The 27153-nt window shown below is 38.9% G+C and overlaps 3 protein-coding genes across 3 annotated transcripts; 2 read left to right on the forward strand and 1 right to left on the reverse strand.

Annotated features, from left to right (window-relative positions):
- Positions 1–204: 204 nt before the first annotated feature.
- Positions 205–9092, forward strand: LOC110712394 (interaptin-like). The gene is made up of 8 exons (XM_021890852.1): positions 205–856; positions 1504–1860; positions 1950–5069; positions 5479–6286; positions 6418–7523; positions 7944–8088; positions 8200–8281; positions 8818–9092. Exons 1-8 carry the CDS (start codon positions 746–748, stop codon positions 8918–8920), a joined length of 5832 nt encoding a protein of 1943 aa, XP_021746544.1. The 5' UTR covers positions 205–745; the 3' UTR covers positions 8921–9092.
- A 775-nt stretch (positions 9093–9867) lies between these two features.
- Positions 9868–12807, forward strand: LOC110712478. Its single transcript, XM_021890943.1, has 8 exons — positions 9868–9940; positions 10138–10172; positions 10294–10578; positions 10915–10972; positions 11681–11805; positions 11931–11993; positions 12097–12221; positions 12341–12807. Exons 1-8 carry the CDS (start codon positions 9868–9870, stop codon positions 12486–12488), a joined length of 912 nt encoding a protein of 303 aa, XP_021746635.1. The 3' UTR covers positions 12489–12807.
- A 3789-nt stretch (positions 12808–16596) lies between these two features.
- On the reverse strand, positions 16597–18231 carry LOC110712479. Its single transcript, XM_021890944.1, has 3 exons — positions 17679–18231; positions 16972–17595; positions 16597–16883 (listed from the first exon to the last, which is right to left on the reverse strand). Exons 1-3 carry the CDS (start codon positions 18229–18231, stop codon positions 16597–16599), a joined length of 1464 nt encoding a protein of 487 aa, XP_021746636.1.
- Between the last annotated feature and the right edge of the window lie 8922 nt (positions 18232–27153).

Below are 27153 nucleotides of genomic sequence, written 5' to 3' on the forward strand. Positions count from 1 at the left end.
CATATCATATCACATAAGTGATATTACTCATCAATTCGATAAGTGATATTACACATCAGCCCGATCCACTCGGAAGCAAATTACTGACACAGACCACATAGTGCACCAAAAAGCACCACAAAAGATAATCGCACGATGTTTTTTGTCTTTGTAGAACTTGGAACTATTATTATAGACTAGTTTGACAAATTTTAGATTTGAGTTGGTACGTAGTCCAACACCATAAACAGTTGACGCATCACACATTCCCAAACACATCGTGTTACGCCTTTCTCTTGCTTGTTCCTTTTACATTCGTCCCAACAACGTAACACCTTCATTTCATTTTGCCTAACTTTATATTATACACTTTCCTTTCATCATTTTTTCATTAAATTTTCCCTAATTCCCATAAAATACAAAATCATTAAAAAAAAAAAAAATACTCGTTATTCATAAAATAAAAAGTAATTAAGGTTTGTACTCGTAATTTGTATTGCATCAACTGAAAAGAACGACGTCGTATCAATCGTCTTCTTCCTTTGTCTCTCTTTTTCTCTCCTACGATTTCATTCAATTGGATCTACAATTCTACATACAGTCAACTTACAATCACTATTTCTTCTTCAATACGACGTTGTTTTTTTCCCAGATTGAAGGGTTTTTTTTTTTTTTTTTTTTTTTTTTTTTTTTTTTTTTTTCAAATTCTCAATTTTTGGGGGATTGAAATCTGAGTTGTATTTAATTTGATTGAATGTGATTAAGAATGTCGGGAGATTATGATTCTGAGAACAACCCAGAAACATCTTCAGCAGTAGCAGGAATTAATGATGATGAAGAAGATGTCGGTGTTAATTCCGAGTCAACTAATAATCAGGTATTAATTATTAGCATTAATGCTTTTAATCTGATTACTAATTTTAGTTGTATTGAATTGTCATTTTATTTGTTTGATTGCTAATTATTTCTGGGGTTTTAATTTGTTCATTTGTTAGATTGTTTTAGTGAGCTATTATAGAAATGATAATTAGTTTGGAAGAGTATTTGGAAGCTTGTGTTGTTCATGGTATTCGTGTTCGAATCCAAAATGAAAAATTGAATAAGCTGATGATGAATTTTAGATAGTAGGGTTTAATGTAGGTGAATAATTGAATGGAATTAGAAATAAAATAAATAAATCAGTTAATTGCAATTTGAATGGAAATGGAAATGGAAAGAAAGTGACTTTTGAAGGGTAAAATCTTTGGCGCGATAAGGGGTTGATCTGTATCATCTCGACGACTTGGTTTATACTTAGTGTATCATAGTAGACAACTATCGTGTAATGTATTAAGAAGAATTGATTGGAAATGTCTCTATTATCACAAAGGGGAAGATCTTCTTTAGAGGCATTGATGTATATTGAATAAAGGGTGAACTTTAATGGCTTTATTTATTGCTATATTTGGTTGTGTAGGTGACTGCTATTTCAATGAAATTGTTGATGTCAATGGATTAAGTTAGTCTTGTGTTGTATGAATGCAGGAAATGAGCTCAAGGGAAGCTAATTATGATAGTAATAATAGTAATGATGATGGGGTGATTGTGAATGCGGATAATAATGGAAGTGGTGGAGATTCTGATGGTGTGGTGGTGTCTGAGGATGCTGGGAGGGAAGATATGTTTCTTGATGCCCCTGAGGATTTGGGAGCTGATGGTAGAGAGTCGATGACTCTAGAGACCCCGGAGTGGGAAGAAGACAGAAGTCATGAGCCTCGGGCTCGGTTTAGTGGGTTGGACAATGAGATGCAGAATGATTACATGGTGGATGAAATGGAGAGACTGCGAGCCATGCTAGATAAGACTGTGAATGACAAAGAAAGCATTGTGAGGGAACACAAGGTATTCACATGTTCTCACAGACTTTTCCCTTGTAAACTTTTGTAAATATAGATGGTATTGTGATATTTTTTTTTTGTTTGGTGATGCAGGATGAGATGGAGATGGCTGCAAAAGGGATTGCCAATCTTCGAGATCAGATGAGGGATTTAATCAATAAGCAATTGTTGCTTAATGAAAATCAATCTGGGTCTCTTGACCGGTTTCATGCAGATGTAGAACAAACACCACTGCATGAATTGATACATGAATGCTCCATGTTTGTTAGGAATGTTGTAGAAGAGTTTCAGGATTTGAATACAAAATCCACAGAAGCTTCAGTGTCACGTGAAGTTGTCAATTCTTACATGAATTCGGTTCAAAATGAGTCAGCAGAGGTACAACTTCAGAAGGATCAGTACATGGAGGATGCTACAAACAGGATGCTGAGTTCTTTCGCATCTGTTGTGTATGTAGGAGAATTACTGGATAACTCTCTTGTAGGGAGGATAGCTCACGTTGAGAAAAGTGTGTTTTCTTTGATGGAAAACTATAACTGGTTCCTTTATCAAGGTGATCAGCTAAGGCAGTGTTTGGCGCAGTTGAGGCCTGAACTTGCTGAGCAGGCTGATTTTGGGGTGATATATGCTGCAGCAAATGAAGAATTGCTAGGGTTCAGAAATAAGGAAACAGAATTTATTGAGAAGATGAGCCATATGGAAAGTGAAAACAGTAAGCTGATGGAGCAACTTGGCACGCACAGGGCAATTGCTGACGCAGCAAATGCAGAACTTGAGAAATTGAAAGCTGAACTCGAACAAGAAAAACACAGGTATTCTAATACTAAAGAAAAGCTTTCCATGGCTGTGACTAAGGGGAAGGCATTGGTTCAGCAGAGGGACTCATTGAAACAAAGTATAGCTGATAAAACAAGTGAACTGGAGAAATGTCTTGTTGAATTGCAAGAGAAGTCCAGTGCACTAGAAGCTGCTGAGTTGATTAAGGAGGAGTTGGTGAAAAGCCAAATGTCAGGTGCATCATTGCAAGATATGCTAGTGCAGAAAGATCTAATGCTTGAAAAGCTGGAAGATATTATACTTCAGAGTGGTATTCCAGAGATATCAACTTCAAAGGATGTTACTGAAAGAATCAGATGGCTTGTGGAGGAGAGGAATGCGTTGAAGGATGATTCCATGAAGTTCCATCAACTGGCTGATGCCTTGTTGTCAATTGATCTCCCAGAAAATATTTCTTTTTCAGACCTTGAATCTCGACTTAATTGGCTTGCCAAATCATTTGATCAGGCAAATACTGAAATAGGAAAGCTAAAGGATGAGATTAACAGAACAAGAGAATCACTTATTGAGGCTGATGCAGAAATAGGTGCATTGCAAGTGGAGAATTCTAGATTAAGGGGTATGGCTTCCAATGAGATGGACCATTTAGTTGCTTCACTTTCAACAGTCCTAGTGGAGAAGGATTATGTCACAATGGAGTTAGACGATATGAGTCATAGATTTGAAGCAGCTCTTCAAAGAGAGCATCAAGCTGTATTGGAGAAGGAAGACATGTTGAGGATTTTTCTGGAGGCTTCTGGAATCACAGCGGATGACAGCCAACTTTCAGAGGCAGGTGTGCTTGTAGAGAAATGCCTTGCAACAATAAAAGAACGAAGCAGTTCAACTGATGAATCATCAGAGGTCAAAGATGATTTTTATCAAATCTTGCAGAAGCTCTTGTATGTTAAGGACCAAGACTTGGCTCTCCACGAGATTTTGTTGGAAGATGTGACCCAAAAGATGAAAGTAGAGATGGATAAGTTGTTTATTGATTCAACAAAGGCTTCTGAAGAAATAGCCACTCTTAAGGAACATAATGAGAAGCTGCAGAAGGATCTTGAACGGGCTGAGGAAAAATCGTCTTTAATACGGGAAAAATTATCAATGGCGGTGAAAAAGGGAAAGGGACTGGTTCAAGAACGAGAAGGCCTGAAGCAACTTATTGATGAGAAGAGTTCAGAAATCGAGAAGTTTAAGGTTGAACTAGAGCAGAAAGTTCTGGCAATCAGTAACTATGAAAATGAGACTAGTAGGCTAGCTGAACAGGTTCAGGGCATTGCAAAGCTGGAGGAAGATTTTGCAGCTCTAAATGATCAACGAAATATACTAGAAAGGGATCTATCAATGAGCAACAAGTTGTTAAATTCTCTGACAGAGTCAATTAGTAGCATTACACTACCTGCAGATTCAAGTTTTGTAGAGCCTGTTGAAAAATTAAGATGGCTTGCTGGGTACTTAAGCGACTGCAAAGTGCTGAAAGAACAGGCGCAGCAACAGTTGGAGAATGCACTGCTTGAAATTGAAACTTTGACAACCAATGTCTCAGAAGCTCAGTCAGCTATCAAGTCGCTTGAAGATGCACTGGCAGTTGCAGAAGAGAAAATTTCTCAACTTGCTCAAGAGAAGACAGAGCTCGAAGTTGGCCAGACTTCTGCTCAAGAACAACTGGAAAAAGCAATACTGGAGGCACAGCTGTTTGCTGAAGCTGCTGCAGCTAAAGTAGCGCTGGAAAATGCTCTTGCAGTTGCAGAAACCAATATCTCCAAGCTTGGCAAGGAGAAGGAAGAAGCTGAATCTAGTAGAGTTCTTGCAGAGGAAGAATTAGACAAAGCAAGATCTGAAATTATTGATCTAACCAGCAAATTGTCAAATGCTACCACAACTGTGAAAACTCTCGAAGATACAGTATCTCATTTAGAGAACAGAATTTCTGTGTTAACTGATGAAAACAATGCTGCACAGGTAATTAGAACTGACTTGGAGAAAGAAGTGAAGGAATTGATAGAAGAAGCTGACATCTGGGATAGCAAGCTGCAAGAGGCACACTCGAGTGTAAAATCTCTTGAAGATGCACTTTCAAAGGCGGAAAATGATTATGCTGAACTGGATAGTGAAAAGAAAGCCGCTGAACAGGAAATATTAACATTAAGCGCCAAACTTAATACCTGTTTAGAGGAGTTGGCTGGAACTCATGGTAGCTTGGAAAGCAGGTCCTTGGAGCTCTTTGATCACCTTAAAGGACTTGAACTGCTTGGGGAAGATGAGACTTTACTCTCTTCACTGAGGAAATGTTGCGAGTCAAAATTTGAGAGCCTCAAAGAGATGGAAGACTTGTTCAATTTCATCAGGGGTCGATGTGCCAAGTTGAGTCCAGAAAGTGATCCCGTCTCTGAGGTAGCATGCAATCATATGCTTATAATTGTTAATCTTTAATTTGCATTTGCATTCACCTGCGTCATACAGATATTCTCGTCATTTACTCTCTCTCTCCCCTTCACTTTGGATGTTTTTCACCATCCTTTATATCCTCCTTGCTGGTTACCAATTATCTTTTGGAGTTTGGATACATTGACACGTGTGTTAATTGACCATGTTTTAAGGAACCTCCTGCCCCTCCCAACCTTTTGAATCCTGTTGTAAAGCTAAAGGCTGATTCGAAAAACATTGAAGTAAAATCGTTCACTCTTTCAAGCTTCATATCATATTCTAAATTTCTTTATTAAGTTTCCAGGTTTTAGCTGATCTTCCATTGGTATTTCTTAAGGAAGCTTATTGTTAATTTTTCACTTGTCTGTTTTTTCAGGAAACATCTTGCCTATCAAATTTTTTTTCAGTGAGCATTGATGACATTGTTGGTTTGAATAGTGTTGGCGGTCATGCAGATGCAGTAGAGGGTAGTGATATTTCCTTATATGTCCAGAAGATAGTGGAAAGCTTTCACATGAGAAAGAGGACCTTCTCTGAGAAAGTTGGTGGTTTTTCTTCCTTTCTGAATGAATGTGATACATCTATTGTGCGAGAATTACAGTCTACAAGCAAACAGATAACATCTATGGCTGAGGAGCTGCAATTTCTGGACCAGAAGGTGAAAAGTATGGAAACAGAGTATCAAGCTCTAGAAAATAAATTGGCCCCTCTGGAAGATGATGTTTCACTTTTGTTGTCTGCTTGTACTGAAGCTACACAATTGTTGCAATCTGAAGTTGACAAACAAATGACAGAAATAACTACATGTAGTGATCATGTAGAATATGAGCCAAAGTTAAGTGAAAACAAGCACATGAAAGCTACTGAGATGTTGTTATTTGCTACCAGAAAAGCTTGTGGTGTGTGCGAGCAGTTGAAGAATTCAAGGAACGAATTTTCGTCAAAAGTCGAGGAATTGCAGGATAACCTGAATGAATTGAAAATAGTTGCAGACAAGAGACTGGAGGAACGGGATCTATCCAATACGAGGATCCATGAATTGGAGACTTATTTAGCTGAACTACAAAATACATGTAGCGAGCTAAAGCTTAAGATGGAAAATAATCAAGAACTTGAGGCTAGCTTGAGGGAGAAAGAGGTTGAGATATCATCACTGCAGAGCAGTTTGACAATGAAAGAGAAAGGTGAGCATATTCTTGTCTATATACTCGTTTCTTCCCTCAAATTTTGTCCACCTAATATTTGTAGGACTTGCAGTATTGTGAGCTTTTGCATAATTAGTATCTCACTTCATTGTTTATGTCTTCTATTTCAGAGGTAGGAGAGGCACTTTATTGGGCATCTCATGTGGAGAACCTTGTGAGTAGAACAAATAAGATAGATGTATTAATGGAAGATTCTCCGGGTGGGAACTTGGAGCCTCAGGATTCATCCCAAATAAAGAAGCTGATGTATGTAGTTGATACCTTTCCTGAGTTGCAACATCAAATTGAATTGCTTTCCCATGAAAAAGAGGAACTGCAGAGTGCCCTTACAGATCAACTTCATGAAATAGAACATCTGAAGGAAAGAATTCAAGAAAGCATTGGCCATGAGCAAGAATTGGAGACTGTTAGGAGCAAAGTTATAAACATGGAATCTGGGCTTGACAGAATTATTCAGAAGTTTTCCACAAGAGATATAATTGGGGACCAAACATCTGTTTCTACAGATGATATTATACAGGTAATAGAAGAGCAGGTAGTGACGACACTCTCCAATTCTGAAAATTTGAAATCCAAGGTCTATGAACTTGAATTAGAGGTTAAAAAGAGCATCAATTCTGAGCAAGAATTAGCTAAGCTTAAAGACCAATTACTTGATCTGGAGGCAGGCGTGCAAAGAATTATCAAGAATTTGGGAGGTGATGAAATTAATTACTTGAAGCCTCTTGCTACGAGTGATCTTATACAAGTTCTGGAGAAGATGGTAATGGCGTTAACTTTGGAATGCGAAAAATTGAAAGCTAAAGACCATGAACTTGGCTCAGAGACCTGGAAAGACAGTGATGAGCTAGAGTTGGCCGAGGTCAAGGGTCAATTAGTTGATCTTGAATCAGGTTTGCAGAGGATCATCCATAAAATCAGAGGCGATGTAATTGGGGACCAGGGGAAAATACCTACAAGGGATCTTTTACAATTGTTAGAAAAGATGGTAATGGCTATAATTATGGAGTCCGAAAATTCAAAATCTGAAGTGCATGAACTTGATTCAAAGTTGTATGGAAGTCAAAAGGCTGTGGATGAATTATTACTGAAGGTGAAAGAACTTGAAGATTCACTTCAATCTAGGGTAATTCCCTCTGATACAATCCAGGAAAGGAGCCTTTTTGAAGCAACTTCACAACCCTCAGCATCTGAAATTTCTGAAATTGAAGATGTGGTAATTACCTTGACATTCTGTATCTTATGTCTTTTTGGTTACATAAATTATTAATGTGTCATGAATTAGGCTGTAAGATTTTGGATAGCTTTGTGCACTGGGGTTGCTGATATAGCTTTTGACTATTAAGGCATTACATATATTTCTTGTTAGTTATGCTTAATTTCGAAATTTAGTTGGGTATTCTCCAATAGTTTTCATATTATTTGTAGTCTGATTCTAGTTTCTGTCTTTGTTACTCTATCAGATTTTATGTGTTTTGGTGCATATGTCATTGTTTGTTTCTGGAGAGTGTGGTAGTATAACTGTGATATTGCTGCATAGAAGTTTGACATGTTTAACACTTAAACTATTGTTGTGTATGTGCCGGGCCACCGACTGGTGTATGACTGTAGGAGTTTCTTTTTTTTTTTTTTTCAGGGTTCCGTATCAAAAGCTACAATTTCTCCTGTTCCATCATCTACTCATGTAAGAACATTACGGAAGGGGTCAAGTGATCATATTGCTGTAAATATTGATTCAGAATCAAGTCGACTGTTGGATAATGAACCAGTTGAGGATAAAGGTCAGTGTAATAATGGGCTGAGAACTTTTTTGTTTACAGTTTTCTTACAATTTTGGGATGATTAAATTTCACATCTTTTTATTTTATTTTATTTATTTTTTATTTTTTCAGGTCATGTCTTCAAGTCTCTTAATACATCAGGTCTTGTTCCAATACAAGGAAAGATATTAGCTGATCGGATTGATGGAATATGGTAACCTTTTATCTCATCTTGAATCTTATTTTATGTGATATGTCAATGTTCAGTACATACTGTTCAATTTTATAAGTTATAGGACAAGGGTATGAAATGAATTGAACTGGTGAGTGAAAAATAAGTACCAAACTTTTAAAAGTGCACAACGCGGGCTTAACATGGAGCTTAGGGAATAGATTTAAAGAACGTAGTAGTAGCAAATGAAGAAACTGACATTCTCTGATTCTTTATTTAAACAAACTGTGTTTCTACTTCATGATTAGAATGTACTGGACAATTTTGTGAAGCATAAGATTGCCTTCCAAAGCTGGATATATTCCAGCAACTATCGAGGCTTCTCATCCATGTTTTAGATGGATACATTTTTTTTTTTTTTTAATCAATTCGGCCTAGGGTAGTTAATTTTATGCCTTCATTTTGACAACCAATATTATAAGTAGCCAAAGCCACCCATCTTAAGTAACTTGATAATCGTGTAGAGTCATATCTCATTTGTTACCCTGGTACTAATTCTTCATTTCCAATTCATGCAGGGTATCTGGTGGTCGATTGTTAATGAGTAAGCCACGAGCTCGTCTTGGGTTTATTGCATATTGGCTCTTTTTGCACATATGGTTACTGGGAACCATCTTGTAATGTAGTTTGGCTGTAGGGATAGATTTCTAGGCCACACGCAACAGCAATACTATTGATACTTTAGAAATTGTATTAGATTATAGGTATAGACATATAGTGCTATCTACTAAATTATTTTTGTTGATGTTAATAGTAATATATTATTCATTTATCCATATTCCGCCTTTAATAATATTGTGTTCTGTCCTGGTAGAACAATTTATGTTACAAAGGGATTTGCCGGATTTCTATTACTTCATCAAGCCCCATAGTCCCCATACTGCTGCTATGATCAAGAATTTCATGGATGTTGCCTATTTGCCAAAAATGCCCTACGGGTGACTTATTTATCAACTTTACCACTAATGTCAAAATAAAATAGCCAATTTTTTACCTTGTGCAAAAACTGAAACGAATTCCACCCTTTGTCTCTCTAAACACACACGCGCGCGTGCAGCCGTGCATACACACACAAAACAACTTTATGATGTACTGCATAATAATTAGATGGCCAGTATAATAAGTCTGATTAATCATAAATATGAGCAAGATCCTTCAATTTCCTAACACCTTTTTTCACAACAAATGACTATGTCAGCCTAAGTCCCCTTGAAGAACACCCTTCATTTACCAATTACTATAAACTTTTTAAATAGAAATATCTATTGCATGTTCTAGATCCCTTTCTGTTTTATTTGAAGTGAGACATAATATGAAATGAAACGGAGGAAGTAATTTATAAATGATTAAAACTATCTTGTAATTATCGTGATAAGTTATTAAATTAAGTAAAAAAACAATCACAAAAACTTGACATCTTTTAGACATTTTATCAAGGAGATTAAACAAATTTCCTAAATAAAAAAAATATAAAAAAAAAACCCTCTCACTTTGCTTCTTCGTTTGCTTCTTCAATTTAGCAATTCTGTACTGTATAAGCTGCTGTTTGTTGAAGAACTGACGATAAAATGGGATTGCTCACTGCAAATTATTGGAGGTGGAAAATTGCATCAAACTTCTTATCCAACAACACCCACTTCAGTAATACTCTTCTATTCAATTAATATTCTTCAAATCTCTTCAATTTCCTATCTTACTCACATAATTGCTTAAAGAAATTTGTAAATTAGTGAATACCCAATATTGATTTAGTTTCATTTTTGTAATTTGTGATGTTATTTGGTTAATTTTATTGCCTTTAATTTTACATTGTTGAATATTGAGCTTTATTTGTTCAGATGGAAACACTTTTGGCCTCACCCAGCTAAACCCTGTAAGATTATTACCATGAAATTAAAATTGTTAATCTTGATTTTGGGATGATGATTTTGGATGGGGTTTGTAGTTCTTATTTGCTTCAATTTTGATCCTGTGAAGTAGGAATTTGGAGGTAGGATAGTGGCTTTCGCAGGCCGAAAATCAGCCAAAAAACTGAAAGAATTAAGGAACAGCAAAGTGAGGTGAAATTGGATAGTAATAAGAATTCATTCAATGATAATAATGGGGTGAAAGATAGTGTCCCTTCAAAGATTGATACCATCAATGATGATTTTGCTTTGGTGAATGAGAAAAGTGAGCTTAATTTAGTTACTAATGATGTTCCTTCAAGGGGCACTGTTCTTCGAGCCTGTACCGTGACTTCTGGGCTGATAGCAGCTCTAGGCTTGGCGATTCGGGAGGTTAGTTTGATTACTATCCTGGTCCATATTTTAGCTAATCCAAGAATTCTCTTTATCTAAGACAGTTTGATGATTTTTTGATGCACTAACTTTGATATTTTCCATAAATCCAAATTCTAATTAGAAGTTACCGTTGATATGTGGTATCATTACTATCTGCGCTAATTTTTATTTGCAGCAAAAGGATCTTTTGTCTCACAAATAATACTCCGTATTTCTTTGTTGCAACTAATAAGAAAATAAGAACCAGAGGTAGTAAATGTTAGAGTGGTTTGATCACCAAGGAAATTTTGTGTAACAAGTTTCCTAATCCAAGTGTTTATGGCAAGCTTGCAGGTATCTCAAATTGCATCTTCAAGAGGATTGCCTGTCTTTGACTGCTCCCAAGTATCGTGTATGAGCTACTGCTTTTTCCCAAGTTTCATTTCCATATCTCTGTATTAACATGTTTGACAGAATTGACACTGAGCATTACAATTGGGCTTCTGCATATTAGTATAGCAAGTGATTAAATCACATACAATAGTCCATTTGTATTTATCTTGAGGCTTAATTGGAGGACTGAACCAATGTTTAATTTGAACTTTTGAAGTGATCTTTCTTGGTTTTGTAAGTGGCAAACTCGAAAACAGTGATCCATTCTTACCTCTTAGCAAGTCTTGTAGATAATAAGATGCACTGATTTATTCTTGGAGGTATACCGAAGTACCAGTAACTCAAGAAGTGTACTTAAAAATCCTGGTACCTCATCATTGTGCTTGAATTATGTTATTAAAAAAAAAATTGATGGTGTTGTTCATTATGGTTCTATTTTGTGTGTGCGCGCGTTTTTTTTTCTGATTCAAATGTTCATCAATTGATATCCTCTGCGAAAAGCTTACTAGTAAGTTACTATATACTTTGCTTTTATTGCTCTACCTCCTGTTTCAAACTACCTCCATGATAAGGTGCTGTATAAAGTGGATCTGTCATTACCAGGGGTCAATATTCCAAGCTTTTATTAAGTCAAAGGATTGTCAAATTAATCTTTGTCTTCTCATACTGTTTCTGCTATTGTTCAGTTTGAGAGCATGAGAGTAACATATATTCTTTTCTCTTACAGTTGATTTCCAGGTATGGCATCTCGAGTTGGTTATTGGTTTGGCTGTGTTGATATCCTTGTCAAGGTATACATTACTGAAGATATGGCCTGATTTTTCCGAATCAAGTGAAGCAGCCAATAGACAGGTAAGTACAGTTTCCATGGAGCGAAAAGGTCTAATTTCCGAATTATTTTTTCCTTAGTCACTCTTACAAATCATTTGTCTTTATTCATTTATTTATTTATTTATTTCCGTGCTCTGTTAATGCAGGTCCTGACATCCCTAGAGGCATATGATTATCTGATTGTTGCCTTCCTTCCCGGGATTAGTGAGGTTAGCATAGAGTTTATAACCTGAATGAAATTTTGCATCTGATCACCAAATTGCCCTCATTCAACGGCCCAACAGTTTTCTAACTGACTTATGGGATGTCCAGGAGTTACTTTTCCGGGGTGGACTGCTACCGCTTCTGGGGCTAAACTGGAAAAGTGCTTTGGCAGTTGCAGCTCTGTTCGGCGTTCTACACTTGGGAAGTGGTCGGAAATCATCCTTTGCTATATGGTATTCTATTCCTCCCTTTTCATCATCAGACATCAATCAGTCATGTTTATGGATAATGCATCATATTTGGTAGCTTGCTTTAGTCAAATGATGGCAAGAGATGCACCTTTTGTTTTCAGGGCAACGTTTGTAGGGGTTGCATATGGCTATGCTACAATTGTTTCTTCAAGCTTAGTTGTGCCAATGGCTTCTCATGCGCTGAATAATCTTGTTGGTGCCCTTCTATGGCAGCAAACATCAAGATCATCCAAACAAATATCGAGCTAGAAGCCTAGAATACTTTAATGTATATACACGAAAACAATGATTTCTGCATGTAACCTGGCGATTTGTGGCTGTGTTAGCCTTTAATAGTTTAGTGGTTACTGCCTTTTAGGTACACAATTTGGCATAAGGTGTGATAATTGACATCTGCAATGCTAAGGGTTTTCATCTATATGAAAGATACCGAGTATGATCTGACAAATTTTCGAAATCCAAGTTCATTAGATATTTAGATTGCTTGATGAAGAAATAGAAATCTCTTTGTAACATTATTGTTCTACCAGGACAGAACACATTATTAATAAAGGCAGAAAATGAATAATACGAAGTACGTAGTATATAACTATTACGTAGTAAAGTCTCATCTTCCCCAAGCAGTTCAAGTCCTTTAAGGTGATCAAAGAGCTCCAAGGATCTTCTTTCCAGCTACCATGAGTTCCAGCCAACTCCTCTAAACAGGTATTAAGTTTGGCACTGAATGTTGATATTTCCTGTACAGCGGCTTTCTTTTCACAATCCAGTTCAGCATAATCATTTTCCGCATTTGAAAGTGCATCTTCAAGTGATTTTACACTCAAGTGTGCCTCTTGCAGCTTGCTATCCATATCTCAGCTTCTTCTTTCAACTCCTTCAATTCTTTCTCCAAGTCAGTTCTAGTTACCTGTGCAGCATTGTTTTCATCAGTTAACACAGAGATTCTGCTCTCTAAATGAGATACAGTATCTTTGAGAGTTTTCACAGTTGTGGTAGCATTTGACAATTTGCTGGTTAGATCAATAATTTCAGATCTTGCTTTATCTAATTCTTCCTCTGCAAGAACTCAACTAGATTCAGCTTCAAGCTTGGAGATATTGGTTTCTGCGACTGCAAGAGAATTTTACAGCGCTACTTTAGCTGCACCAGCTTCAGCAAACAACTGTGCCTCCAGTATTGCTTTTTCCAGTTGTTCTTGAGCAGAAGTCTGGCCAACTTCAAGCTGTCTTCTCTTGAGCAAGTTGAGAAATTTTCTCTTCTGCAACTGCCAGTGCATCTTCAAGCGACTTGATAGCTGACTGAGAAATTCTCCAACAGTTGCTGCGCCTGTTCTTTCATCACTTCACAGTCGCTTAAGTACCCAGCAAGCCATCTTAATTTTTCAACAGGCTCTTCAAAACTTGGACCTGCAGGCAGTGTAATGCTACTAATTGTGTAAAGCTTGATAGGCAGTAGAAGCTTGTGTTCATTAAGAGGCAGAGAGCAATATTTATACATAGGAGTCCTAACCCTACCGCAAGTAGGATAGGAAATATTCTAACTTATCACATAATATATATCAAATATATTCTTCCCTTATTCTCCTAATACCCCCCTCAAGTTGGAGCATGTAAGTCACAAATGCCCAACTTGCTAAGTAAATACTCAAATTGTGGGATGCCCAAAGGCTTTGTACAAACATCAGCCAATTGTTCCTTCGTCGAAACATATGACGGATCAATCAAACCCTCTTGAATCGCATCCCGTACAAAGTGGCAATCGATCTCAATGTGCTTTGTACGTTCATGGAAAATCGGGTTCCTGGCAATATGTAACGCAGATTGACTATCACAATAGAGGGGAATAGCCTTTGGGTGATGCACACCCATACTCAATAATAAAGTTTTGAGCCACTTCAACTCATAAGTTATCGCAGCCATAGAGCGATACTCAGCCTCTGAAGATGATGTGGAAACTGTGCCTCGCTTCTTAGTCTTCCAGGAAATAGGAGAGTTCCCCAAAAATACCAACCAACCTGTGAGAGAGCGCCGAGTCATAGGACAAGCTGCCCAATCAGAATCATACCAACCAATCAATGACAACTCACTATCTGAACGAAGTAATATTCCCTGTCCCGGGGTACCCTTCAAGTACCTGATTACTCGCAATGCAGTTTCCCAGTGCTCTTGTCGTGGCTCATTCATAAATTGCGATAAAATATGCACTGCATAAGCCAAATCGGGACGAGTAACTGCCAAGTATATGAGACGTCCCACCAATCGACGATACTGCTCAGGGTCATCTAAGACTGCTCCATTTGCACGCCCAAGATGATGATTTTGAATCATCGGAGTTGGAGCAGGCTTACTACCCAATAAACCCGTATCATTAATAATGTCGAGAGCATATTTTCGTTGGGAAAGAAATAACCCCTCAGAGCTACGGGCAACCTCAATACCAAGAAAATATTTCAGAGCTCCAAGGTCTTTCATATGAAAACAAGAACCAAGATAATCTTTAAAGGCCTTAATCGTAGCGGAATCATTCCCAGAAATTATCAAATCGTCAACATAAATCAAGATGTTCAATTGTATGGCAACCTTAGTATATGTAAAGAGTGAATAGTCGGAGTATGACTGCAAAAATCCGTACCTCGTCAAGGCAGCGACCAATTTGGCAAACCAACATCGAGGCGCTTGTTTTAGGCCGTATAAAGATTTCTTGAGACGACATACCTTACCAGGGGAATCAGACTTGAATCCCGGAGGGAGATTCATATAAACCTCTTCATTCAAGTCACCATGCAAAAATGCGTTGTGGACGTCCATTTGATGTAACTCCCAGTTCTTAGATGATGCAATCGCCAGAAAAGAACGAACAGTCACCATTTTTGCTACAGGGGCAAAGGTCTCATCATAATCTATTCCTTCAACTTGATGATTGCCGAAGATAACCAATCGAGCCTTCAGTCTTTTAATGCTACCATCGGACTTGTGCTTGATTTTACATACCCACCTACACCCCAAAGCTTTCTTATCTGGGGGGAGGTCTTCCATCACCCATGTACCATTATCTTCTAAGGCACGAATTTCCTCTTGCATAGCCTTACACCATCCTTCATCTGTCATCGCTTCTTTGAAAGAGGAATGCTATTTCCCTGCTGTAACGGCTGCAATAAAATTTCGGTGTTTCACAGAAAATTTGTCACAACTAACATAATGTGCTATAGGATACGGCATACCTGAGGGAGGTGAAGATGTAGACTTAGGTGAGACGGGGGAAGGACTTTGTGTGAACACAGTATGAGTGACGAAATCTCTGTGCTTGACGTTTGGAAATTTCTGCCTGAAACCACGGCCTAAATTCTCATCGACGGCCCCTGTGTCATGAACTGCAGAGTGAGAGTCTGCCCCCCTGCATTTGGCACCACAGCAGGCACAGCACCCTGCTGCTGCTCTTGTGGTTCCGGCTGCACAGCAGACACATTGCCTTGATGATGCTGCTCTGTTATGTGCGGCTGGGCAGTAAGTACCACAGCCTGCTGCTGCTGCTCCATTGCTTGCGGCTGGGCAGTAGGAACGGGCCCTGTTGAAGGCTGCAAGTCCTCATTGCTATCAAATATAAGCTCTGAAAAATCGGTATTTATACCCATCTCATGTTGAATATTCTCAGGCACAAATTTGGTAGCCATCGTATCCAAGTATGGGAATGTATTCTAAAAAAAATTTAACATCCCTCAACACAAAAAATTCCTTAGTGTCTAAGTCAAAAAGACTCCAACCCTTCTTGCCAAAAGGATATCCAACAAAAATGCATTTCCTACTTCGACTAGCAAATTTATCTCCCTTGGCACGTTGATTATGAGCAAAACACAAAGAACCAAACACACGTAATTCCTTAAAATATGGTGGATGACCAAATACACCTCATGAAGGGTACGCTTATTCAAAATGCTAGATGGAGTTCTATTAATAACATGTGCGGCAGCTAAAACACACTCTCCCCAAAAATCAATAGGCAAACCACCTTGAAATCTAAGAGCCCGAGCAACATTTAGGATGTGTTTATGTTTTTGTTCTACCCTCCCATTTTGTTAAGGAGTGCCAACACAAGACTTTTGAAACAATATCCCATTTGCCAAAAAATAATCTTGCATACAATTAAATTCAGTGCCATTATCACTACGAACAATTTTTATTTTCTGTGAGAATTGTCAGTCAATCATAGCAATAAAAGACATAAACATCCGAAAAACTTCCTTTTTATTAATTAATAAATAAATCCAAACGGCTCTAGAAAAATCATCCACTAGAGTAAAAAAATATCGAGCTCCACAAGAAGAAGTTTGGTCATAAGGACCCCATAAATCACAATTAACTTACTCAAAAATTCGAGTTGATTTATTTTCACTTAAAGGAAAACTACTCCTAGCATGCTTAGCACGATGGCATACTTCACAATCTTTATTCAAACTACAAGTAGTATTACTAAAAAAAGGAAGCCACTTCACTACTTTCTCGGAAGGATGTCCCAACCTACTATGCCAAAGTTCCATAGAAGACGAGCTGTCCACTGAGTGAGCCGAAACCCCCTTGCACTGTTGTCTCCGCACACAAGTAGTAAAGTCCATCCCGTCTTTCACCCGTGCCAAATCACCTCCCTCGTCTGTAGGTCATGTATAGCACATGTAGATGAGTTAGTTAAGACACAACATTTTAATTGTCACTCAATTGTGACACCGAAATTAGATTACCATTCAATTTTGGTACAAAGAGAACATTAGTGAGGGTGATTGTGTTTGTAAGTATAATATCACCCTCCTTTACTGCCATGACTTGTTGTCCATCAGGGTGACCAACAGGAAGAGGGGTAACATCCTTGACATTGGTCAAGTAAGTTATACACCCCGTGACATGATGCGAGCAACCCGTATCAATAATCCACTCACCGTTCAATCGATTAGAAGGAGGCAGAGGAGTACCAAAAGCGGCCACCAAAGACTGCCATTGCTCGGCAGAGAACCCCGACAACTGTGGTGTGCTTGCGCCAACAGGGGGTGGCGTCGCGTTTGCCGTGACAACACCTCTTCCCCGGCCAGCAGGAGGAGGTGCACTTCTGCCCTTTGCGACACCCTTAGAATCTTGATTAGAGGAACCATATTTCTCCGTGTACCAAGATGGAACTCCATGAAGTTCAAAACAAGAAGTCGTGTCATGTCCTGACTTGTGACAATGTGTACAAGTCAGTGCTGCCTTCTCCGCACGACTCAGACGTGGTTTTGGGCGCTGCTCCATACGTACAGCAAAGCCCGCAATCTCTGGCTTCTCTTCACGCACCTGAGAAATACTCCATACCCTTTCATCCTGCGAACGGGATCCTGTGATAAGATGTTGGAGCGCAAAGAACCATAATACTTTGAGTAAAGCCCTAACAAAAATTGTTGCAATCGATCATTCTCACGGCGCAACTCATGTTGACGACCAACACTGCAAGTGCATCTCCCACACTTATAGCTAATGAGGGGTTCATATTTTGCAAGATCGTCCCACAAAACTTTCAATTTTCCAAAGTAAATTGCCACCGACATGTTCTTTGTTTGCTCACATCGATTAATTTCAGCCTTCAATTGTTGAATTCGTGGCCCATTAACCACACAAAACCTCTCATTTAAATCATCCCATAGTTGTTTAGCATTGTCATAGTTCGAAAGCAAGGATTTAACCTCGGGATCAATCGTATACATGAGCCACGAAACAAGCATACAATGAATCGTGACCCAATCGTCCTTTGTTGCGGGAGGTACGACATCATTGATTGTACCATCAAGGAAACCAAATTTTCTGCGAGATGAAAGAGCCACATAAATCGTGTGAGCCCAAGCATCAAAATTTTCAAGCTTTAGACGCACATGGGTGATATACTCACCAAGTTTGTCCTGCGCATCGAGGTAGAAGGGGGAGTTAGGTTCTATTTTTGCTGGTGGTGGTGGTGGCGGGATGTCGTCGCCAACCATAGTTTAATTTAGGTTAAAAAAACTGCTCCGATACCATGTAAAGCTTGATAGGCAGTAGAAGCTTGTGTTCATAAAGAGGCAGAGAGCAATATTTATACATAGGAGTCCTAACCCTACCGCAAGTAGGATAGGAAATATTCTAACTTATCACATAATATATATCAAATATATTCTTCCCTTATTCTCCTAATGAATTGACTCTGTCAGAGAATTTAACAACTTGTTGCTCATCATTGAGAGATCCCTTTCTTGTATATTTCGTTGATCATTTAGAGCAACAAGATCTTCCTCCAGCTTTGTAATGTCCTGACCTGTTCAGATAGCCAGCATAGCCTACTAGTCTCATTTTCATAGTTACTGATTGCCAAAACTTTCTTCTCTAGTTCAAGCTTTAACTTCTCGATTTCTGAACTCTTCTCATCAATAAGTTGCTTGTCATCTTATAATTGTTATTTTATGCAAGGTTATGAATGTTTAAAACCATTTTAATTTGATCTATATATGCACAAACACGAAGTATATATTTTTTTAAACCATTCATGAAACTAACGGACAACATTAATCTATAGAGCAGAACACATCATTAATTAACAGCATTCTACAAGACTAAAGATAAATGAAACACACAAGAAAATGGAGGATGGTTGTTGATTGATAGATGATAACCCAAAAAAAAAGGTTCCAATACAATTTTCTGCAACTGCCAGTGCATCTAATGCTGCTGCTGTTGCTTTACCACATGACAAATGCCTTGATTGCTAACATTACTACTTCTTGGCAAAGTGGCAGATACACTCAAAGAGAGGGGTTCATTGCCTTACCTTTGTCCTTAGGCATTATCGTGCAAAATTATGTAGATCTAGTAGAAGGAGTTGTTGTGGTGGTAAATGGAGGTGGTGGTGGTGGTGGTGGTGTTTGTGGTAATTTAGAGAGAGACAAGTTTTTAAGAGAGAAAAGAGGAAGTGAGTGTGGGTTAAAAAGATGTTTATGATAGTAAATACTTTTTTGTTTATATGAGGGGTAAATTTGTAAAACATATTTTATTTTGCAAGCGTTAACTAGAGATCGAGGGTGGTATTTTAACAACCTTTTTTAAAATGATAATATTAGTGGATTTAATAAGTCTCCCAGGAACAATAATGCTCTTATTGCTATAAAACTCTTCCACTCTATGATAAAGAGGAGTATGGGGCGTAAGGTACCATTGTTCTCAAGCTAGATGGTGAGCAAATCGTACGATAAAAGTAAAGTGGCTTTTTCCCATAAAAACTTCTCCAGTGTTTGTTGGGTTCAAGTGGTGATGAGTTGTGTTTCAACGGTCTCATATTCTTTCATCATTAATGGTTTTGTATGTGGGGATGTTACTCCAAGACGAGGTCTGAGACAAGGAAACCCTCTCTCTCCGTACTTGTTTATCACGATTGTTGATGCTTTTTCTTGCCTTTTGACAAAGGTTGTGACTAATCGAGAAATTCACTGGGCTAAAGCTAGCTCAAATGGTTCCGAAATTTCTCATCTCCCTTTTGCTGATGACAGATTGATTTTTGCTAGAGCCAACCGAAGGGAATGCTCAAAGATAGTTGATATACTCAACAATAATGAAGCAGCTTCCGGTCAAAAAATTAATTATGAAAAATCAGAGGTCTCTTTTAGCAAAGGCGTGAGTTCATGTATGCAAAGGGAGTTAGTGGATTTTTTGAAGATGAAGCAGGTTGACTCTCATGGTAAATATCTTGGCATCCTAACCATATTGGAAGGTAAAAAAAAAACGGTATTTGCAGCCTTGAAAGAGAGAATTTGGAAAAAGCTCCAGGGCTGGAAGGACAAGCTTTTGTCTAAAGCGGGTAAGGAAACTCTATAAAAATTTGTCATCTATCCAAGCCATCCCAACTTATATAATAGGAGTTTATAAAATTCCTCGGGGAGTCATTGTGAGATTAGAGTTATGACGGCTAGATTTTGGTGGGATAATTGATGAGTCTATTATATATATATATATTTATTCCCCGTTTCATGGTCATATTTGTGCTTATTTGAGCTCTACGTAGCTTTTCTTATTACTAATATACGAAGTACTTTTTTTAGTATTTTTGTAATAAATGCTATAAAAACGTTCTACTAAACATACGACAATCTACTTGACGAGAGTAGGAGCCATTTGACTTGGAGCCCTTAGAGGAGTGGCACGTGTAGTTTAAAGTTAGGTTCTTTAGGTTTTTCTTTCATTTGATTCTTTAGATTAGAAAACTTATGACTTATGTAATTTTTTCATAAAAAAATATCCATGGGTCGCATCTGGGTCGGGTATGGGTCTGGACTTTGCAACCCAGACTCATTGCACTTAGATCCAGATCCATTTAGGACCCAAACCCTAAAATATGGGATGGGTCTAATCGAACCTAGGTTAGGTCCTTGACCCATTGACATCCCTAAGTAAGGCCCCGTTCTCTTCACCTTATTTTTGCTGAACTGAAATTATTTTTACTGAAATAAAATTATATTTGCTGAACTTAAATTAATTTTACTGAACTGAAATTATTTTTGCTGAACTGAAATTATTTTTACTGATTTTCTATTATAATTATTCTTTAAGAAAACTGAATTTTACTGAACTGACATTATTCTAACTGAACTAATTTTTTATTATTAGGCAAACTAAATTTATTTTTACAGAACTAAACTTATTTTTACTGAATTGAAATTATTTTTACTTAGTTTTATTTTTGTAAGGTGAAGAGAACATGGCCTAAAACAAATGAATGATCTTATGAGCATGACTCGCATGAATTATTCTAATCTAAAAAGTCAAATATGTGAAGGCTATGAACCCTTTTATTATTGGGCTACTTTGTCCAATAACTAAGTCTAAATCTGGCCCATTTATATAAGTGGGGCAGGTCAGGGCTTTTATTGTCTCTAACCATTGAACTTCTTTGATTGTCAATAAGAAGAGGGAGAAAGAAAAAGGAAAAATTACTTTTAATAAACCAACCTTTACTCCATTCTCCCAAAATAACCCAACCTTTGGATTATTTCAAATTAATCCAACCTTTTACCCCCATCTTTCCATATCGAACCCAACAGGTCACCAAGTCGGTATAACCGGTTACCTTGCCTACGTGTCATTTTCTTATTGGTTTATTTTTAATTTACAATTTTTCTTAAAAAAAAAAAAATCAACCCACTTCTTTCTCTCTCCTCTCTGTTTCTCCAATCTCCATGACCACCTCCTTCCTCCTTCCTCCTTCACTACCACCTTACCTCCCCTGCCACTAAATGGGTCATTCAGGTCTGGTATGGGTCGGGTCATTTCAGGTCGGTTCAAGTTCGGGTCAAAAGATTATCGGGCAAGTTTGGGTCGGGTCGGGTCATTTCGGGTTGATTTTGGCTCAGTCGATGATCGGGTCGGGTATCGGGTCAACACTTCGGGTCGAGTTCGGGTCAGGTCAAGTTTGGGTCGGGTCAATTTTCGGGTCGGGTCAGGTCAATTTTCGGGTCCAATTTTCGGGTCAACTTCGGGTCGGGTCAACTTCTAGTCGAGTCATATTCAGGTGATTCATTGGGTTAAATTCAACTCTGTATATATATTTATTTATTTATTTATTGACGAAAAAGTCACTATATTTATTAAGGCTATTTTTTCATGATTACAGTAATTGTTTGACTTTTATTAACCTTTTTTTTTTGTGCTTAGAATTTTAGACTGAGAATCACTTTCAGGATCTCCTGAAACTAAGAGGGATGCTCTAACTAATTGAGTTATACCTCACTCTCTTATTGATCTTAGTTTTAATACGTACTCTTATTATCATTGTCATTGTTATAATAATTTCTTTGAATTATTCTTATACCCCCTCCGTCCCAAATTACTCTTAACGATTTGACATTTTGCACTATTCACACATCTCACTTTGACCATCTTTTTTAGCTATTATATGAAAGTCAATGTAGTCATGTATGATGTTGTTGGGTCTATTTTAATGTATAATTTCCTAATATAAACTTTTTATAACTTATATAATTATTTACTAAAAGAAGTTAAAGGTCAGGTCAACTTCGGATCTCGGGTCAACTTTGGATCAGGTCGTTTCGGGTCTCGGGTCAACTTTGGGTCGGGTCATCTCGGGTCGGGCTGGGTCATTTCGGGTTTTGGGTCAAGGTCGGGTTAGTTCCACTTCGGGTCGGGTATGGGTCGGGTTAATTCGGGTTTTGGGTCAATTTCGGGTCACTAGTTTCGGGTCGATTTCGGGTCATGGGTCGGGTCAGGTCATCGGGTCTAGGTCAGGATTGCCAGGTCTACCAACAATACACAACAACCACCATGAATCTAGCCCCAAATCCCCATCCACTTCCATTTCCGTCACCCCTACCACAAACCCACAACAACCACCATGAATCTGCCACTTACCCACCGCGTGTTTCTCTCTCCTCCCCCACCACCACCGTTATCAAAACTGCCCTCCCTCACTCTATTCTCCCTCATCCTCCTCCTTCCAAAGTACAACCACCACCTTTTACCTCACGCACCCCTTCTCTTTATCGTTGCTTTGTCTCCATTTTTATTTTTATTTTATTTTATTTTATTTATTTATTTTTTTTTTTTTTTTTTTTTTTTTTGTGTTTCAATTCTTCACCGCCATTAAAGCTCTCAAGTGTGAGGTTTTGATGGTTAAATTTAACCACCAAAACTCTAGATCTAGAGTTTTTATTGCTAAATTTAACTAAATAAAACCATAATTGAAATTTGAAAGGTAAGTTTGGGGTTTAAAAATTTAAGGGTGGTCTGTGGTGAGTAAGGGTGGTGTTGACAGATTTTGATGGGTGCAGGGTGGTTGTTTGTTGTTTGTTGTGGATGGGGGTTGTGGATGGTGGGAGTTTTGATGGTGGCGAGCTGAAGTTTGTGATGTTCTTATGTTTTGGTGGGTGAGGATGGTGGAAGTGGCGGTCATGACGAGCTAGTCATTGCGAGACTGCTGCCGATTGGTGGGTGTTTGTGTGGCGGCAGGTGATGTCTTCATTGGTGATGATGTCTTGAGTAGTGATATTGGTGTGTTGAGGTGGTTGTAGTTGCTATTAATGGTGGCCAAAGGTGTATGTGGTGGTTGTTTTTGACCTGTTGTTTGGGTGTGATATGGGAAGATAGGGGTAAAAGTAGGGATGTCAATGAGGCGGGGCGGGGCGGATGTTGGTCTTCCCATCCCCATCCCCACCTAATATTTTCATCCCCATCCCCATCCCCGCGGCGGATCCAATTTTCATCCCCATCCCCGCCCCATCGGGTACAACTCCAAAACCATCCCCGCCCCACCCCCCACTTAGATAGTGAATCGCTAAACATCGCCCGCAAATTACCATATAAAGCCCACAAATATGACTTGGTGTGACCATTATGCCCATTTTCTAAAATTGAAATAATCTCGGTTTAAAAAATGTGGAGCCGTACTGGCTCGCCGAGGGAGACCGGAGGGCAGGCCGGAGATGCGGGGGACGCCGGAGGTACGTCGTCGACGGAAAACGAGGTAAGTCACCGTAGCCTGGACGTCCAAGCCAGACGCCAGAACCACCAGAGTGGCGTCCAGCCCAGACGCCCAGACCACCAGACTGGGGTCCTGGCCAGGCGCCACTCTACTGGCTGAGGCGGCCTTGCCAGGCGCCAGTCCAGTGGCTGTGGCAGCCCTGGCAGACGCCACCCTTATATATTATTTTTTTTTTCTTTTTTGATTTTGTTGTTGTTTTTTATTTATTTATTTTTTTAAAAAAAAATCAAAAATGATTGTTTAAAAAAATTCGAAATGGTTTTTTTTTTAAATTAATTTTGAAAATTCGAAATAGGTTTTTTTAAAATGAAGTTTGAAAATTCGAAATGGTATATTTTTAAATTTAGTTTGAAAATTCGAATTGGGTTTTTATAAAAATTAAGTTTGATTATACATAATTATGCTTTTTTTTGTGTTAATTCTGTGTAAATATAGAACTTAAATGTATTATCCGTTAAATGTATTTATTGTAATATATAATTGATGCAGGATTATGGTGGAGACGGAAATGATTACAGTGGGATATTTGGACATGATGGTCCATTTGAAGAAGCTCAACAGGCGATTGATTGGGCAAAACAGGTTGCAATTGCAGCTGGATTTTGCTTGGTAGTAGTAACTCATAAATCTCAACGGGATGGTAGAATGGATCGCATTTTGAGATGTGACCGTTATCGCAAAAGAGAAGAAAGAGATTTTCGTACAGCCACTCGGTTTGATACAAAGCGGAAAGGTTGTGGGTGTGAGTTCAGAGTAAAGGTTCGACAACTACGGAGTCGTGACGGTTGGGAAGTGATTGGTTACTCTAAATGGGGGTATCACAACCATGAGATGATAGTCATCGACAGCTGAGCGGCTTAAGTCGTGCTGCGAAACTAGTTGTGAAAGAAATGAGTGATGCTCAAGTCAAGCCTGCTAAAATATTAGCATCTGTGTTAGAGAAATTTCCAGAAGACCATCCAAACCGAAGACACATCTACAACGTCAGACAGCAACTCAGGTTTGAACGGTCAGAGGGAAGGAACCCTATACAGCAGCTGCTACACCAGGCACAATCACGTGGTTACCTGTTCTGGTTTGATTCTGATGAAGATACAACGGAGGTGACTCATCTTTTCCTTGTGCATCCTGATTGTGCTGATATGATCAAGTCTTGGCCATTTGTGATTTTGATCGACTCAACGTACAAGACAAACAAGTACAAGTTCCCACTGGTTGAGATCATGGGGATGACTCCAACGAACCAGAACTTTCCGATTGGTCATGCAATCATCAAGGATGAGACGGCTCCAAGTTATTATTGGGTGTTGGAGAAACTAAGAAACTACATCGGGCCTAATGTTCATCCAGCAGCCATCGTCAGCGACTGTGAGGGAGGTCTCTTTGCCCCCATAACAGAGCTGTTTCCAGAATCGAACCACTTATTGTGCACATGGCACATCAACAACTGCGTGAAAGTGAAAGCCTACAACCTTTTCAACAAGAATTTGGAAATGGCAGAGAGATTGGTGAATGGTAAGTGGCGGAAGATCCTACAGGCTACCACAGAGGAAGCGTATGAGCGAGCATTGGCTAACTTCAGGGATTCGTACCAGTGGTGTCCGGCACTGGTGGACTATGTGATGCAGCAATGGGTCCCTCACAGGGAAAAGTTTGTCAAATATTGGACAAACCAGGTACTTCATTTCGGGAATACTACAACATGTAGAGTTGAGAGCGCTCATAGAGCTACCAAGGACTGGATTGATTCATCGACCGCTGCTTTGGATACACTGTTCGATAGACTTAACAAGTCAATTGAAACTCAGAAGAACGGCATCAGGAACTCTCTAGAGGACTCCAGACGACGACATGGTACGATTTATAGCCATTTTTTATTTAAGATTCTCCATGGTCGTGTGTCGCACTACTGCTTGGGGTTGATTCTCACTGAGCTGAACAGGATGAGGGACTTGGCTGACAAAGTGTATGCTCGGTGTGGGTGTGCTATTTCAGTAACTCATAGATTACCTTGCGCATGCACCATTCACCGCGTTATTACAGAAGAAAGGGCGTCGTTACATGTTGATCAGGTCCATTCATTCTGGAGGACGCTTGTTATTGGTGAGCATGCAGACACTCAAACGGCCGACCGTGAACAGGAGGAGTTGGATCAGTTTCGTTCGATGTACGACCGAGTGTCCTCCAGCCATCCTTCTATTATTCGTGACGCTACTCATGTACTTCATGACATGTTCCACACGTCTACCTTAGATTATGAGGAACCCGAAGGAGTTGACCGTCCTCGAGGTCGACAACGACGGAACAGGAGTGCGTTTGAGTATATCCGTGGTCTTGGTCGTGGTCGGACATCATCATCTAGTCGTAGTCAATCTTCATCGTCTGTGAATATGCCCCTGAGAACTGGTACGTTTTGGTTGTTTACATTGCACATAGTTTTAAAGTGTTACTCCTGCCTTCTTAACTGTCTATAATTATATGGTGAATAGGAAGAAACGATGTTGATTAGTTTCCGTACAAGGAAAGGATACCTGCGATCATCATGCCGTACTTGGAAGGGTGGAATGATGTAGTCGGAGATGGTAACTGCGGATTCCGGGTCGTGGCTGATGTTTTTCAAATGGGCGAAGAGAACTACGGTTTGGTGCGTCAGTTGATGTACAACGAAATTGCCTCTAACCGAAATGTTTATCGTCATGTGTACCAGGATGACTTGGATGGCGCTCTGCGGCGTATCCAGTGGGGAGGTGGACCTTGCGGCCAAAATCATTATTTTGACGCGCCCCTAGATCTGTTTGCCGTTGCAAACATTTACAAATGCGCAGTCATGCATTTCGGCCTGGGAGTGCATAGTCAAGCTTATTATCCTTGTACTACGGTTCTCCCTTGGCGGTCGCGTGAGACTGTCACCACACTGGTCAGAGAGCTAGCTATTGCGTTTCTTGGGTCGTCATACAGACATTTCATCCGACTAGACATGTCATCCGATTTTCCAGTGCCACCGATTATACCTCGGTGGTACAACATTCGCACAGCGAGCGTAGAGGGTTGGGATGCGCTATATCATGACCGGATCCACGAATGGAACACCCTAGCTCCGTTTAAGTTTTTCATGTTTACATTCTTCCTATGTAATCTTATTTGTACGTTGCTCTTTTAATGAGAACATTAATCTTTTATATTGTATTGCTTACTGCATTCTATATGTTGCATGGGTAAGTTGCGCGGATCCACGAACGGTTATATCAAAATTTAAAAACAGCAATGATAATATGTTTAAGTTGGAAGCTAAAAGAACAATCTAAAATGTTACAAACTTACAACATAATGTCCAATTTAATAAATTAAAACGATAATATTTAAAGTGCTCTATAAATAAAATGAC

Source organism: Chenopodium quinoa, unplaced genomic scaffold (assembly GCF_001683475.1).
Source record: "Chenopodium quinoa cultivar QQ74 unplaced genomic scaffold, ASM168347v1, whole genome shotgun sequence".
NCBI classification, from domain to species: Eukaryota; Viridiplantae; Streptophyta; class Magnoliopsida; order Caryophyllales; family Amaranthaceae; genus Chenopodium; species Chenopodium quinoa.

What these genes read in the sequence shown, in the direction of transcription:
- LOC110712394 (XM_021890852.1), top strand. Translation starts at nt 746, where the DNA reads ATGTCGGGAGATTATGATTCTGAGAACAACCCAGAAACATCTTCAGCA. An exon ending in GCATTGTGAGGGAACACAAG is followed by an intron (nt 1,861 to 1,949) that starts GTATTCACATGT and finishes TTGGTGATGCAG; the next exon opens with GATGAGATGGAGATGGCTGC. An exon ending in TTTGACAATGAAAGAGAAAG is followed by an intron (nt 6,287 to 6,417) that starts GTGAGCATATTC and finishes CTTCTATTTCAG; the next exon opens with AGGTAGGAGAGGCACTTTAT.
- LOC110712478 (XM_021890943.1), top strand. Translation starts at nt 9,868, where the DNA reads ATGGGATTGCTCACTGCAAATTATTGGAGGTGGAAAATTGCATCAAAC. An exon ending in TAGGCTTGGCGATTCGGGAG is followed by an intron (nt 10,579 to 10,914) that starts GTTAGTTTGATT and finishes GCAAGCTTGCAG; the next exon opens with GTATCTCAAATTGCATCTTC. An exon ending in GTGAAGCAGCCAATAGACAG is followed by an intron (nt 11,806 to 11,930) that starts GTAAGTACAGTT and finishes CTGTTAATGCAG; the next exon opens with GTCCTGACATCCCTAGAGGC.
- LOC110712479 (XM_021890944.1), bottom strand. Translation starts at nt 18,231, where the DNA reads ATGGTTGGCGACGACATCCCGCCACCACCACCACCAGCAAAAATAGAA. An exon ending in TCGTCAACATGAGTTGCGCC is followed by an intron (nt 17,596 to 17,678) that starts GTGAGAATGATC and finishes ATCTTATCACAG; the next exon opens with GATCCCGTTCGCAGGATGAA. An exon ending in CTTTGTACCAAAATTGAATG is followed by an intron (nt 16,884 to 16,971) that starts GTAATCTAATTT and finishes CATGACCTACAG; the next exon opens with ACGAGGGAGGTGATTTGGCA.